Below are 13,199 nucleotides of genomic sequence, written 5' to 3'. Positions count from 1 at the left end.
AAAAGCTCCATCTCTAAATCAACATGATTTCCAGTGGCCCATTTATTTTATGGGGCATTTGAGAAATAACAGATTCCGGAGCAGACCGTGCGTCGTCCTTCTGCACTGGTGGCAGTCACGTTTGACCTGCGCTGCCATTTCAGGGCGATGGTTTGCTTCAGGCTAAGTGCTCTCTCTCCAGGAGTGTTGACTGAGCCAGGGCTCCCAGAGCTGGGGATGGCAGGGCCTGTAAACCCTGGTCAGTGTCAGGGTTCGGGGAGCTCTCTGCAGAGCGTGAGGCACGTGCCTGGCTCCTGGGGTGGGGGAAGTTATGTAGGGGCTCCCGGGAGGGAGGCTGGCTGGTTTTGGGAAGTGAAGGTCAGCATGTGGGGAGATGAGCAGAAAGGGTGCTGTCACCTTTCTCTAAGCCCGAGTTAGGGCTCTGGAAGAAAATCAGGATGCGAGGGTAAGCGGTGCTTTCTGCCCTGCCCCTCCCTTCCTGGTCCTGACCAGTAAGTGTCAAGCCTACGCATCTTCTGAGCCAGGAGGCAGAGGGATCGGGAATCCTTTGAAAAGAGCCCTGGGTTTGGAGCCTGGTTCAGAGTCCTTTGTCCTGTTTACCCGGCATGTGACGTGGGAGCAGTAATGTCACCTTGTTGAACCTCGGTTTGGGCCTTTGTGAGACGGGAGTGAAAATCCTGGTCCTGCCTGTGCCGTAGGAGGCAGTGAGGCCTGTGGGCAGCGAATGTAAAGACACTCCGAGGGCTCCAAACACACATCCCGATACCAAAGGGGTTCGCTCCGTTCCTGCCGGGGAAGAGGACCATGGCCTGATGCGCTCCCCCGCGGGAAACCAAGTCAGCCCCCACCCGTGCAGGCGCAGACCCTCTGGAGCTGCTGGAGGTTGGCTGGGGCCCAGGGCCAACGTGCTCGTGGGTGACGGGCTGCTCAGGGCGGTGAGGGCTCGGGCTGCGCCTGTCTCGGAGCTTCCGCTTGTCCTCTTCTTTGTGTCGCTCCATCTGTGTGAGCCCCGTGGGGGCAGGGAGGGAGCCGGGGGCAGCACCATTGCTCTGCAGGCAGCACCCCTGGTGACCCTTTCTTCTGAATGCTCTCAGCCCTTCTGCTTCTCAGCTGCCAGCACTAAGAGGGGGCTCCAGGCTGCTGCCCAGGGAGAGGAACAGAAAATGAGGAAGGGACCACTTCACAGCAGTGGGGTGTCCTGCATCCCTCTGTGCCATTGCGGAGCCTGGGGAGACTCGAGTCACAGCTACGGTCAGACGCAGCGCGGGGCAAGTGCTGTCCTGAGGGGGGGCGGGGTGATGAGGTGGGGCCTGGGGAAGACAGACGGCGAGGTCTTCACCACATCCTGTGCGCCAGCTTCTCCGCCGAGGGCTTAGTCCTTCTACCAAAGGTCCCCGTTGTACCCCTCGAGGGAGCTGCTGCTTCCAAGGCTCCCACTTCCCATTTTTGTTGGACTTGGACTATTAGAAATTTTTTCCTTCTGTTGTGCTGAAAGCAATCTTCTGAAACGTCCATCCACTCCCTGGGGCACACAGCGGGTCTGCTTCCTCTTTCCCATGGCAGAGGTTTCCCTTCCAGAGGTTGAGGACCAGGGACGTGGCTCTTCTGTGGCATCTCTTCTCTGTCTGACCTCCTGTTTGCCCTTCCTCTGCCCCCTGCCCACCCTGCCTTTCTTTCCTGAACGCTTAGGCAGGCAATATTCACCTGGTAGGTGGTGTATCACCTGGCCCTGCAGGAAGGTCCATATTAGCTGAGAAGACAACGGTGGATGTGCCAGACCTAGGGGACCACGTGGAAAGGGTGGAGGTGAAAATGACCAGACTGTAAAGTGGAGGGTGGTTGGAGGGACAGCAGTGTCAGGCTTCATAGTTGCTTTTCCAAATGGTGTAAGAAAGTTGGGAATTGTATCAGGACCCTGTTATTTTTTTACTCGCATTTTTATTGATGTTAAATCTAGTCCATCACGCAGGGTTTACTGAATACCTTCTGACCTCCTCACCAGATTTTCTCCTTATATGATCTCATTTTCACACTCCACTCCTAGAAAACAAAGCTGGTGGTGACTCTCTCTTATCGAACTTCTGTTGGTTTCCCGTTGCCTACAGGGAAGCACGTCCCTTAGTTTGGGATTTAAGGCCCTTCCTGGACTGACTATAAGCTGATTTTTTTTTTTTTTATCCTTATCCATTCCTATGTTTAACTCTCTTCCTCCTCGGCCTCCTGTGTGCCCATGTGGAGGTCCTTAGGAGGGTGGATTTAGGAGCTGGATGGGCTTGTGGGACCAACCTCCCTGACCTCAGTTGCTGTGTAATGAGGGTGATGCCACCCTTGCCTCGCCGTTCACACTCTCCATCCAGTGAGGATGACGTGTAAGGAATTGCGCTGGGCTCCGTTAAGGACACCGCTGAGGAGGCTGCAGGGGGAGGGCACGCGTGCAGACCCACGGCTGGTGTCGGTGAGGAGAGCGCTGTGGTGACTCCAAGGCGGGCAGAGCTCTTCGGCTGGGGTAGCCAGGGAAAGCTGGGTCTCGACAGGTGAGCTGGAGTTCAAAGACGGGAGAAGGCTGCTCAGGTGGACAGAGTTCTGTGGACAGAGGCTCACAGGGTTGGGGAAGCAAAGAGGAGTGTAGCCAAAGTGCAAGGTGTGCATTTATGAGAAGGGGAGATAAAGCTGGAATAGCAGGTCGGGAAGCAGGTGAGCGCCGGGCCAGGGTGTTTGACCTTGATTCCCGAGGGCACCAGTGAGGAGCCCTGAGGCATTCTGAGCAGGACGACACCATGGTGGAGTCCAGGTGTGCAGGGCTGGTGACCAGCCAAGAGGGAGGCAGGCCCTGAGGAAACGCTCCAGCTCCAGCCCCTCCGGCTGCCTCGATGGGTGAGGTGTGTGCAGACTGGCCAGCGTGAGACCCTGGGGAGTTGTCAGGTCCAGCTGGCAGGGAGATTCCTCCCTGAGAAATCGCTCCTTACGGGACATAGACCTGGAGGGAATCTAACGACCTGAGACAGAAACTCCACCCCGTAAGCCTGTGATTAGGGAAAATGGCAGGCTGGTGGTGGAGACTGCTCCTGATGGTGTCCACAGGCTCAGACGCATTCGTTTCAGGCTTCTGGCCAGTCCCAGGAACCGTGGGCTTTCTGTACTGGTGCTTTCTGGCCTCTTTAAGGAGGAGGGCTCGTTTTGTTTGTGTTATGTCTTTATATACCTCGTCTCCTGTGTGCCTGCTTGAAGAGGGGCTCTCTTGGAGGAGAGAGATGTGGAAAGAAAGAAATGGACAGCATTGTCCATTCCCACAAGGAGCCTGCAGTCTACCCGGTAAGCGGAAATGAATGTAAAACAACATAAATTTGCATTTGATTAGAACAGTTACGTTTTCCACACATTTTAACAAATTTTTTATTTGGAAGTAATTTCAGATATACAGAAAAGTTGCAAGAATAAGAATATCTTAGTAAACAATCCAGGTACCCTTTACTCCAATTCACTTAATATTCTATTAATATTTTATCTTGTTTGCTTTTTAATTTATCTGTAAGGTGTGTGAACAGGTTTTTAAAAATATTTTAAAATTCCTTACTGTTTTTAGTTATTCGGGGGCTCACATTATCCCAGATTTGGCCCGTGAGGTGCTTCTCATGCCCCCATCATGTTTTGTTTTGTTTTGTTTTGTTTTTTAAGCACTTTCTTACTCTCTTAGTACTGTGTCTACCCTGCCCCAGTCCTGGAATCAGCCATTTCTCTGAAGACTACTGGTCCTTTTAATGGGAAATGGTAATAGAGACCGAGATCTGGGTGCCAGGTATGCTCATAACTACCGGGTATGGGGGTATCTTTGTTTCTAGATCTTTCCAGCAGAGCTAGGAGGTATATGCATTTACATACACGTACCTACCTTTATACGTGTAGTCATATGCATACATCTTTAGAAATCATGAGTTCACATCAGTATCCCAGTTGCATTCCATCCCCAGAGGGCTCTTTCTAATGGTCCCCTTCCCGTCTTTCTATATCCATCCTTCCACAGAGAGAACACTGGCTCCCAACTGCATTTACGCATTAACTCATTTGTGAAATCCTGTAATACGTCTGAAATAGTTTCAGCATGGTTTCATCCATATCACTACAAAAAACCAAACTGACTAAAAAGAGTTGAGCATTCGTCTGTGGTTCTGCCCTTCCCCCAGTCCTGTCCAAGATGGAGAGGATGAAGTCAAATGTTCATGAACTACTTGAACTAGTTTTGTCTTTCTCCTTCAGGGTGGTTATGGTATTCATTTGAAGTACAATCAGATTCATGTGTTTCAGTTCACTTCCACTTTAAGGGTACTTTTCCTCCTTCCCGTCCTTGTTGATTTAATTAAAAATTTAATGTGTAAAATGTTAACATGATTCTAAACGTCAAAATTATAGAAAGTGTCACTCCTACTTCATCCCATCTGCTCCCTTTGTCCCCATCCCTTATTTTGTGCTTTATCTTTCAGATACATCCTACAGTAGTGTTTGTTTCCTTATTTCCTCTTCTTTTGCATCCAAAGGGTAGCACAATATATGTGCTTTTTTGTCCAAGCACTTCTTAAAATCTTTTTTCTTTTTTTTTCCCCTTCTGATCTGGAACAGGTAGGCTTCTATCACATGTGAGTTGTCAGATTTCTAGTCACTTGTGAAAGTCTGGCGGTTTTCTACCAATAGCTTTGTTAAATTAACTTTTATAATAGTGACTGTTATTTAATCCCTTAGTAATAGGCTTCTAGAATGATAAATTCTTAAGTGAAATGGAAAACTGGTTTTTTCATCATCCACTGAGGTTGATAAAGATTCAGTGGACTCAGGTGAGATTTCTTGGGATGCAAGGTTTGTTGTGATGGGAACGAGTTATTTTCCACTGAGCAGATAGTGATACAGGGTTGATGGGGCACTTGCTGGCTTATCAGGGTCACTCTGAGCCCACTTTGATCCCATGTGTCCTTTTGTGCTTCCCTCAATTCCGCTGGCATCATGCAGCTTAGAGCCCATTCATAGCGGTTTGCAATTTTTCTCCTTTTGGTACTTGAGAAACCTCCTCCAATTGCCTTTTATTATTCCCAGATTCAACAACTAAATGTTATACATTTGAACTTCACAATTGTACAGTGCTTTGTGATGTTCACAATAGCAACTTATTGAATGTCTGACTTAATCCCTGTGAGACAGGAGAACAGGTAGCATGTCTGTTTTGCAGGTGAAGAAACTGAAGCTCAGAAAAGGAAAGTGACAGAGTGGGGACTAGAGTCCAGGTCTTCTGACTTAGAGCCCAGCGTGGTCTGGGAGGACCGATGGGACAGCTGAGTTTATCACAAAGAGCCCACCTCCCTTCACCTCCACCCTGTCTCAGAGCCAGCAGAAGGAGATTTATGCCTTGTCAGTTTCAGTTCTGTCCAAATCAGTAAATGTTACGCACCTGCTAAGTATTAGGCCATTCAGAACTGTCTAAAATCAGTTCAGAGCATTTATATTAACAGTTTTGTTACATGAACAGTTATAATAGTGATTACTATTTAAAATAAATGGGCTACAAGCCAGGACTTCGCAGCGTTTTTTTGTTTTAAACATTTTTAAAAATATATTTATTTATTTATTTGGCTGCATCGGATCTTAGTTGTGACACGTGGGATCTTCCATTGTGGCGTGTGGGCTCCAGAGCGTGCGGGCTCAGTAGTTGTGGTGTGCAGGCTCTCTAGTTGTTCACGTGGGCTCCAGAGTGCATGAGCTTAGTTGCCCTGCGGCATGTGGGATCTTAGTTCCCCGACCAGGGATCGAACCCACATCCGCTGCATTGGAAGGCAGATTCTTAACCACTGAACCACCAGGGAAGTCCCATTGGCAGTGTTTTTTATTCTCAGAAATTTTAGTCACAGTAGGATTTTACCTCTGCACGCTTTGCTGTGTCCCAACAACCAAGAATGTGCAACAGTGATGCAGCTTGTTAGAGAGAGGGGTTTTGTATTTCTAATGTAAAAAAACTTAATGAAATATGATATTAAAGCAAAATCCCCTGTGAAACTTAAGGGTGACTCTTTTGCTATCGTAGTAATTTTCTTTTTCAAGAACTCAGATGATATATGTAACCAAAATAAGAATACCCTGTTTGTATATAATCATGTGAATTGAATACTCTCAGTTCAGAGTCAAAACATGCAGAAAGATTTGTGCTGGGATACTTTTGGTAAGCAATAGAATTGAAGGCCCACAGACTTGGTCTTTATAGCGTATTTAAGAGAACAGATTACATGATGCATTTTCATATTGACACGTGACACTCCAAGGCCTCCACTTGTTCAAGAATGAGATTCTGGTTCAGGTGTGACATTTTCAAAGTTCAGATTCATTTGGCGGACCTACCCCGGACTGAGTTATGCATGGCCGGTATCTCAGGAAGCCAGGGCTGAGAAGCCCCACATCATTCTCAGGGTATGGTTCGCGTGAGCAGCAAGATGCTGCCTGCAAAGGCCTTTCTATTTTGAGAGGGAAGGTGTTCTCCCCAGGAGGAAAGGTCCTGGGCTGAGAGTGCAGAAAGCTTCTCTGGTCCTTGATGGGCTTCGGCTCCCCACGCAAACCCCCTGGAGCCGCGAGCCGGGCTCGGGATGCCCCACAGCCTCGCCGCCTCCTCACTTGCCAGTGAGTGAAGGTGGGACAGACCAGCCCTAACAGAGCCAAGGACAGATCCCAGGGCATCTGAAAACTGGGTGATATAAGGGCGATGAGGTTGTCCTTTCTCATGGGGCGGGGGGAGAGGGTGGCAGCTTGGTGAGGATTCCGGTTTCTTACCTGAAGCATCAGTGTCACTGGGTGTTCAAGTGTCTGTTCAGCTCATCGACAGTCCAGAGTTGGGGGGGGGGGTGGGGAGAGATAGTAGAGGTTGGCTTTTTAGGTAAGCAGGCCACCTCCACTTCGTCCCTTGGCTTGGGCTGGGTTGGGTTAATGAGGTCCCTGCAAGGGAGATGTGCTGGCTTTGGGCTGGAAGGAAGGCAGACGTAGGGTCCGTCAGCATTCAGGGCTCTGTGGGCAGAAGCTGCACTGCCTGTCGTCTCATCTGCTTTCTTAGCTGCTTTTTAATCGTACTTCCTAAATCCATAACACGCATAACTTGGCTCCTGGAACAGTTCACGGTTGGAAACGCAGATGGTTCCTTGTATATGAGAATTGGGTAATCATCCACCTGACTTCCTGACTTGCCTGAGCAAATGTGGGATTCTGTATATACGCAGAGATCCAGGCTTGCAGACAGGAAAGGTAGAGTAAACAACGAACAGTTGGGAACGTTTCCATGTCTGCCAGAGCCTTTGCAGGGCAGGTGTTCCCATAAATGGGCAACAAATCATACTGCCTTTTCCCCTTCTATAGGGAGGACTTCTGGGGAAAAGATCATGGCAAGAAGTGAGGGTTAAGAAAGATAGCAGTGCTTCATGGGTGCTCCATTTCCTGTCTGGGAAGGGGGAACGGGGCTGTGAGGTGGGTCTGCTCTGACCCTGTCCTCTGCTCTGGCCAGAACTGCAGCGGGTGGGGAGCTGGGGTCTCAGGACTCTTGGTTTGGACAAAGGGGCCGATACACATTAGGAACGCTGAGTGTTCCCTCAAAATATGGAAGAAGCCGTCTGTGACCACAGCTTGGCCCTCGTGAATCCTTTCTCTCTCAAGCGTGATGCCGGCTATCTGAGGAGGCTCTGGGGAGGTGGGACATCTCTGAGTCCAGGCCCCTGGTGGGGGGTCACGGGCCTGCCGTGACGGGCAGCTCGTGGTGTTTTGGGACTCGGCTTGTTGGGAGCACAGAGCTCCTGAAGGGAGTTCGTTTTCTGAGGGACGGTGCATGTGCGTTGGTGTGGTCTCTGCAACTCTGACCCCCACAGTCTTGCTTGGGAAGGCACTGTCGTGTGTCCTGTCCACGTGTGTGGCCCCCATTGCTGTGCTCATGTGGCTGTGCTCGGTGCCGTGTGTCCTGCTGCAACACTGTTGTGCAGCAGGGCAGACGGCTCTCGGCATGGGTACCCGGCGATGTCCTGACCTGTGCCTGTTCTCTTTGCCTCCCCCAGAGAATTCTCAAAGGAAAGGGAGAAGGCGAAAGCACGGGGAGACTTCCAGAAGCTGCGGGAGAAGCAGCAGCTGGAAGAGGATCTCAGGGGCTACTTGGATTGGATCACCCAAGCAGAAGACATTGATCCCGAGAACGAAGAAGAAGGAGGAGAGGAGAGCAAACGAAATAGTAGGTGGCGCCCCTCCTGCTCGGGACCAGACAGAGCCCGTGTGCCCTTCAGACGCCCGCCCACGCAGGTGTCTCTCCCTCTGACCCGGTCTGAGACTGAGGCCTCCTCCCAGCCCTCCGGTTCCTGGGTCTGCACATCAGCGAGAGCCGTGCATTTACACCGACTCTGGATTTCTGCCTGGGGTGTGGGCTTTAGATACGTATCTCGTCTTGTGGCTTTATGGTCGGGGAGGGTCAGCCGGATGTGCCGGTTGCCCCTCTGGAATGGAGTAAGCCCCTTCTCTGGGGCAGGGGTGCAGTAAGACACCCTTGCACCAGAGGAGACGAAGTTGTGGTTCCTCCAATTCAGAGCGAGTTATTGGAAGGGATCTTGAAGAGCAGGACGCCTTCGTCCCTTCTGCTCCTTGAAGTGGCTCCCACCTGCACCAGCCAGGGGACGCCAAATGCTTAGCCCATCACCGGCCAGGAAGACAACAATTTGCTGTTTAGGGCGGTGTTAGGAGGCATGTGAGTCAGCGGGGCCGCTCCGGAGCCCACCCAGCCGGTACCCGACATGGGGACACCAGGCATTGCTCGGTCCACCCCTGGAATTCATTGTCATTGTCAACCGAAGCATCTCTTTCATCATATGCTTTTCTTGCTCTTACTCTTCCTGAGGCCATCTGTGCCTCAGGTAAAAGTGGAAATTGAAGTTCAGCAGTGGAGTTGACTAAGGTGTTTGTGATGTGTTTCAAATCTAGACTAGTTGATAGTAAAGACCGAGGGGGCTGGTCCATTGAGAGGCCTGGGGACGCAGGTTAGGCCCCGCCCCGTGGAAGATGGCTGGGTAGGCCCCCCCGGAGCGGAGCCCCTCCAACTTCATGCAGTCAGCCCTTCGTTCAGCAAGGCTGGGTGCGGGATGCCGGGTGGGCTCGTGATGGGGGGGTTGGGGGGACGGGATTTGCTCCTTCTGGGGAGGGCGGGCCCGCACACAGGTGAATGCGGCACGAGGAGACGGAGATGTGGGTCGGGCGAGGAGGCAGGCAGTGTGCCCAGAGGAGGAAGGGATGGCCTAGGGGTCTAGGGCATAGCTGTGGGCTCGCGGGACCTGGGCCTTGAAGGACAAATGGACCTGAGATATGTCAGGAAAAGCAATCTGAATTGAGGCAGTGGTGTGAGAAGGACGTGGAGGTGGGCAGACAAAGGCTCAGGGAGGCTGTGATGGGCTCTTCCTTCAGCTGGAGCCCCGAGGGTGTGCAGGTGAGGGTGGGACGAAGCAGGGAGGGTGGCCGAGTGGAAGCTGAGGCTGAGACCCAGGGTGGAGGGGATTCTTGACCAAGACCGCCTTCGCAATTCTCCAAGCCTGGGACTCTGTGAGTCTGTGCTTCCGTGGAGAGTATTTCCTGTCATCAGGGATACGCACTTGACTCAGTCCTGTATGCTAATGGTGGGGAGAGGCCGGTGCGTGCAGGCCCCCTGCTTCCCAGGCTGCACGACTGCCTCCTCAAGGAAAGCCTGGGGGTCGCCCCCTGAGGCCGAGGGAACTGGGGAGATCTCTAGACTAGGTTTGTCGACTATGGGATGAGAGTTTCTAAGTGGACGTTCATGTGAGTTCCACACCCGTGACATGCCCGCTTTGTGATGAGGTGTGTGGAGTGTCTGCGTGTCTTCGGCGCAGCTCTGCCTGCGGCGTTCGCACCAGAATCCCATGGCCTTCGCAGAGCTTCTGCCCCTGCAGCATGGCCAGCACAAGCCTGCAGCTCAGGGCTGCCTGCCCCCCACTTTCCCTCTTCGTTCCCAAGCTGCGGTGTTGACGCTGCCCCGCAGAGGACCACCAGCCCCCTGCCCTGCTCTCCTAAGCCCAGCCCGTCACCTGTTATGTGTAAACGGGCAAATGTCTTGTCCTTTCTCTGGAGCAGAGCACCTTGCTCTGCCAGCGTAGGTGTGTCCTGTAGGGGCTGAGCAGGGCCCTCTTTTGTAGGTGGATGTCCTTTCGTCTCCTCATTGCTCCACCTCTAGAAACAGACAGCTGTCTACCTTAGCGGAGCCAACATCAGTTGTGCTAGAACTGTTTCTATGGCCCGTGATTTGAGGAGTAGGGATTTTTGCTGGACTTGAGCCATTGTCTCCCAGTCGTCCTGAGGGTCCACTCTTGTGTCCTAGCCCATTTCCTGTGTCCTGCCACTGCCTGTAAGGGAACGTCTAATGGCAAAATCAGTGCCTCTGCCTTTGGAGACCTTGCCGTGGTAACTTAGTGTGAGACAGAGTGGAGAAACTGGCGTCTTAACCCAGGGCCTGCTGTCCACTGTGGGAGCCCAGAAGGGCACGGGGGTGCGGGCTGTGGGGGAAGCAGGAAAGGCCCCGCGGAGAGGCCGTGTCCCTGCTGCGCTCTGAGGGATGAGCAGCCTTTGGCTGTGGAAGGTTGGCGGGGGAGTGCTTTTCGGGCTGAGGAAATGGCATAAACAAGGTGCAGAGGTACACATGTTCAAAACCCTTAAGTGCATTACTTAGTAGAGTAATCAAGGAAGGAAATAAAGCCCCCTTAAAAGTTGCAGAGCCTCAGAATTCACTGTGCGACCGGTGCTCCAGTGCCCAGAAAGCTGCGCCGTGTCTCAGGGACGTCAGCATCGTGGCTTCTGCTCTGCGCAGTGATGTACAGGTGAACATGCAGGACCAGCTGGGTGCTTGGTCCAGAATGGCGCCTCCTTCCAGTGCCCCCTGGCTTTTCAGTGGCTCCTTTGCCAGGTGCTGGGGTGTCCTGTGGAGCGAGGCTTACAGTATTCCCCTAGTCGTCAGAGTCCCAGAGCCTTGACGGATGATGGTTGGAAATGAAGATGTAAATCCCAGGCTGTGGGAACCATGTTGAGTTTTAACTGATTTGAGAAGAGACCCCAAGCCTCCTCCCCAGGAGCACATTCCCCGCAGCCCAGACCTCCTGGAGGAGCAGTGCTGTCAGGGTTTCCCTGGGGCCTCCCATGGCTGCCAGCCATTTCCTCCTTGCCACAGCCAGAAACACAGGGGAGAATGGTTCACCCCGGCCCACGTGGTCCTCCTCACCAGCAAACAGTGGCTGACTTTCCACCTGCACACACCAGGTCTGGTCTCTGTCACCTGTTGGCAGGCAGTGAAGTGTGGGCATTGCCACTGTCCTCCCCGAGTGTGTGAGACTCACCCCCGACCCCAGCCCTGCCCTGCATTCTCTCTGGAAAACGGGTGGGGCACTCCCTCGGGCTCCCGACTGTGTCCACAGTGCCTCAGGATGCTGACTCCATCGACTGTCCTTTCCAGTTGGGTCCTGGATGCACTGGGACAGTTTCCTCCCAGACATGGAGGAATTAAGTGACAGTGTGAGAAGAAGCCTCCCTGATGGCTGAGACTCAGCCTAGACAAAGGGGACTCTTGGAAGCCATTAATAACAGCAGGTGTCATAATCCCAACGAAGGCAGGGGCGGGGCCAGGGGGCATGTTGATGTCCCTTCTCTGGAGTTGGCTGCAGTTGAGTTTGGTGACTTGGAATTTGGACTGGAGTATTAGGCACATCACCCAACATCTCTGAGCCCCAGTTTCCTTGCCTGCAGGAAGGGGCAAAAGCTATTTGCCCACAGAGTTGTCATGAGGGTTTTAAATGTTCGATAACCGGCGAGAGTCGTCATAGCTGTCACAGTACTTGCTGCTGCTGTTGTCATTAAACTCCAAGAAAACTTGACTTAAACAGAATTCTTTTTGGAGAATTACTAGATCTCTACTCAACCTCAGGGTGAGGACCCCTTTTAGGATCATCCCTGTACTTTCGTGTTGAAGAACTATAAGGTTCTCAAGTATTGATGGAAAACAAATCTGTCGACTCGGTCACTTTCGAGATATGGTAGCACAGCCTTCTGGCCCTTGAAGTCCATTTCTAGTGTGGTGATGCTTGGTGTCAGAGAACAGATGTCAAATCAGGTGCTTGGAGATGCACTCACATTATCTTTTCTCTCTGATCCACTAAATGTCACTGTCTGCATCTGCAGTACCCAACTCTGGCTGTACTGGGTTGGCCAAAAGGTTCTTTCGGTTTTTTCTGTAAGATCGCTCTGGTAGCACTTAGTTGTCTTCAACTTCATTCAAAACAATTTTGTTAGATTGTATGTGACAGCTGTCATATCAGTGTGCATTTAAAAAAAGACATCAAAATTGGTGAATTTTTGTGTAGCCATTTTAATATCGAAGATGGAAGAAAAAAGCAACATTTTCGACGTATTATGCTTTATTATTTCAAGAAAGGTAAAAATGCAACCGAAATGCAAAAAAAAGATTTGTGCAGTGTATGGAGAAGGTGCTGTGACCGATCGAATGTGTCAAAAGTGGTTTGTGAAGTTTCACGATGGAGATTTCCTAGTGGACGATGCTCCACGGTCAGGTAGACCAGTTGAAGTTGGTAGTGATCAAATCGAGACATTAATTGAGAACGATCAACGTTATACCACCCGGGAGATAGCCAACATACTCAAAATATCCAAATCAAACATTGAAAATCATTTGCACCAGCTTGGTTATGTTAATTGCTCTGATGTTTGGGTTCCACATAAGTTAAGCGAAAAAAACCTTCTTGACCGTATTTCCACATGCGATTCTCTACTTAAACGTAATGAAAACATTCTGTTTTTAAACAAATTGTGACCGGCGATGAAGAGTGGATACTGTACAATAATGTGGAACGGAAGAGATCGTGGGGCAAGCTAAATGAACCACCACCAACCAACCAAAGGCTGGTCTTCATCCAAAGAATGTGATGTTGTGTACATGGTGGGATTGGAAGGGAGTCCTCTGTTATGAGCCTCTTCTGGAAAACCAAACGGTTAATTCCAACAAGTACTGCTCCGAATTAGACCAACTGAAAAGAAAGCAGCACTTGATGAAAAGCATCCAGAATTAATCAACAGAAAACGCATAATCTTCCATCAGGATAATGCAAGACCGCATGTTTCTTTGATGACCAGGCAAAAAC

The 13,199-nt window shown here is 51.1% G+C and overlaps 1 protein-coding gene across 9 annotated transcripts in view; it reads left to right on the top strand.

The window, feature by feature from the left end:
• CACNA1D (calcium voltage-gated channel subunit alpha1 D) overlaps window positions 1–13,199 on the top strand; it is a 320,332-nt gene that overhangs the window by 206,271 nt on the left and 100,862 nt on the right. For all 9 annotated transcript variants that reach the window (XM_082347969.1, XM_082347972.1, XM_082347971.1 and 6 more), the window contains exon 9: window positions 8,064–8,233. In XM_082347969.1, the coding sequence (XP_082204095.1) occupies window positions 8,064–8,233 (170 nt within the window). The remainder of the gene's footprint in view (window positions 1–8,063; window positions 8,234–13,199) is intronic.

The sequence above is a fragment of the Balaenoptera borealis genome, assembly GCF_965194805.1.
Source record: "Balaenoptera borealis genome assembly, chromosome: 12".
Taxonomy (NCBI): Eukaryota; Metazoa; Chordata; class Mammalia; order Artiodactyla; family Balaenopteridae; genus Balaenoptera; species Balaenoptera borealis.
This window is presented reverse-complemented; position numbering and strand designations above follow the sequence as displayed.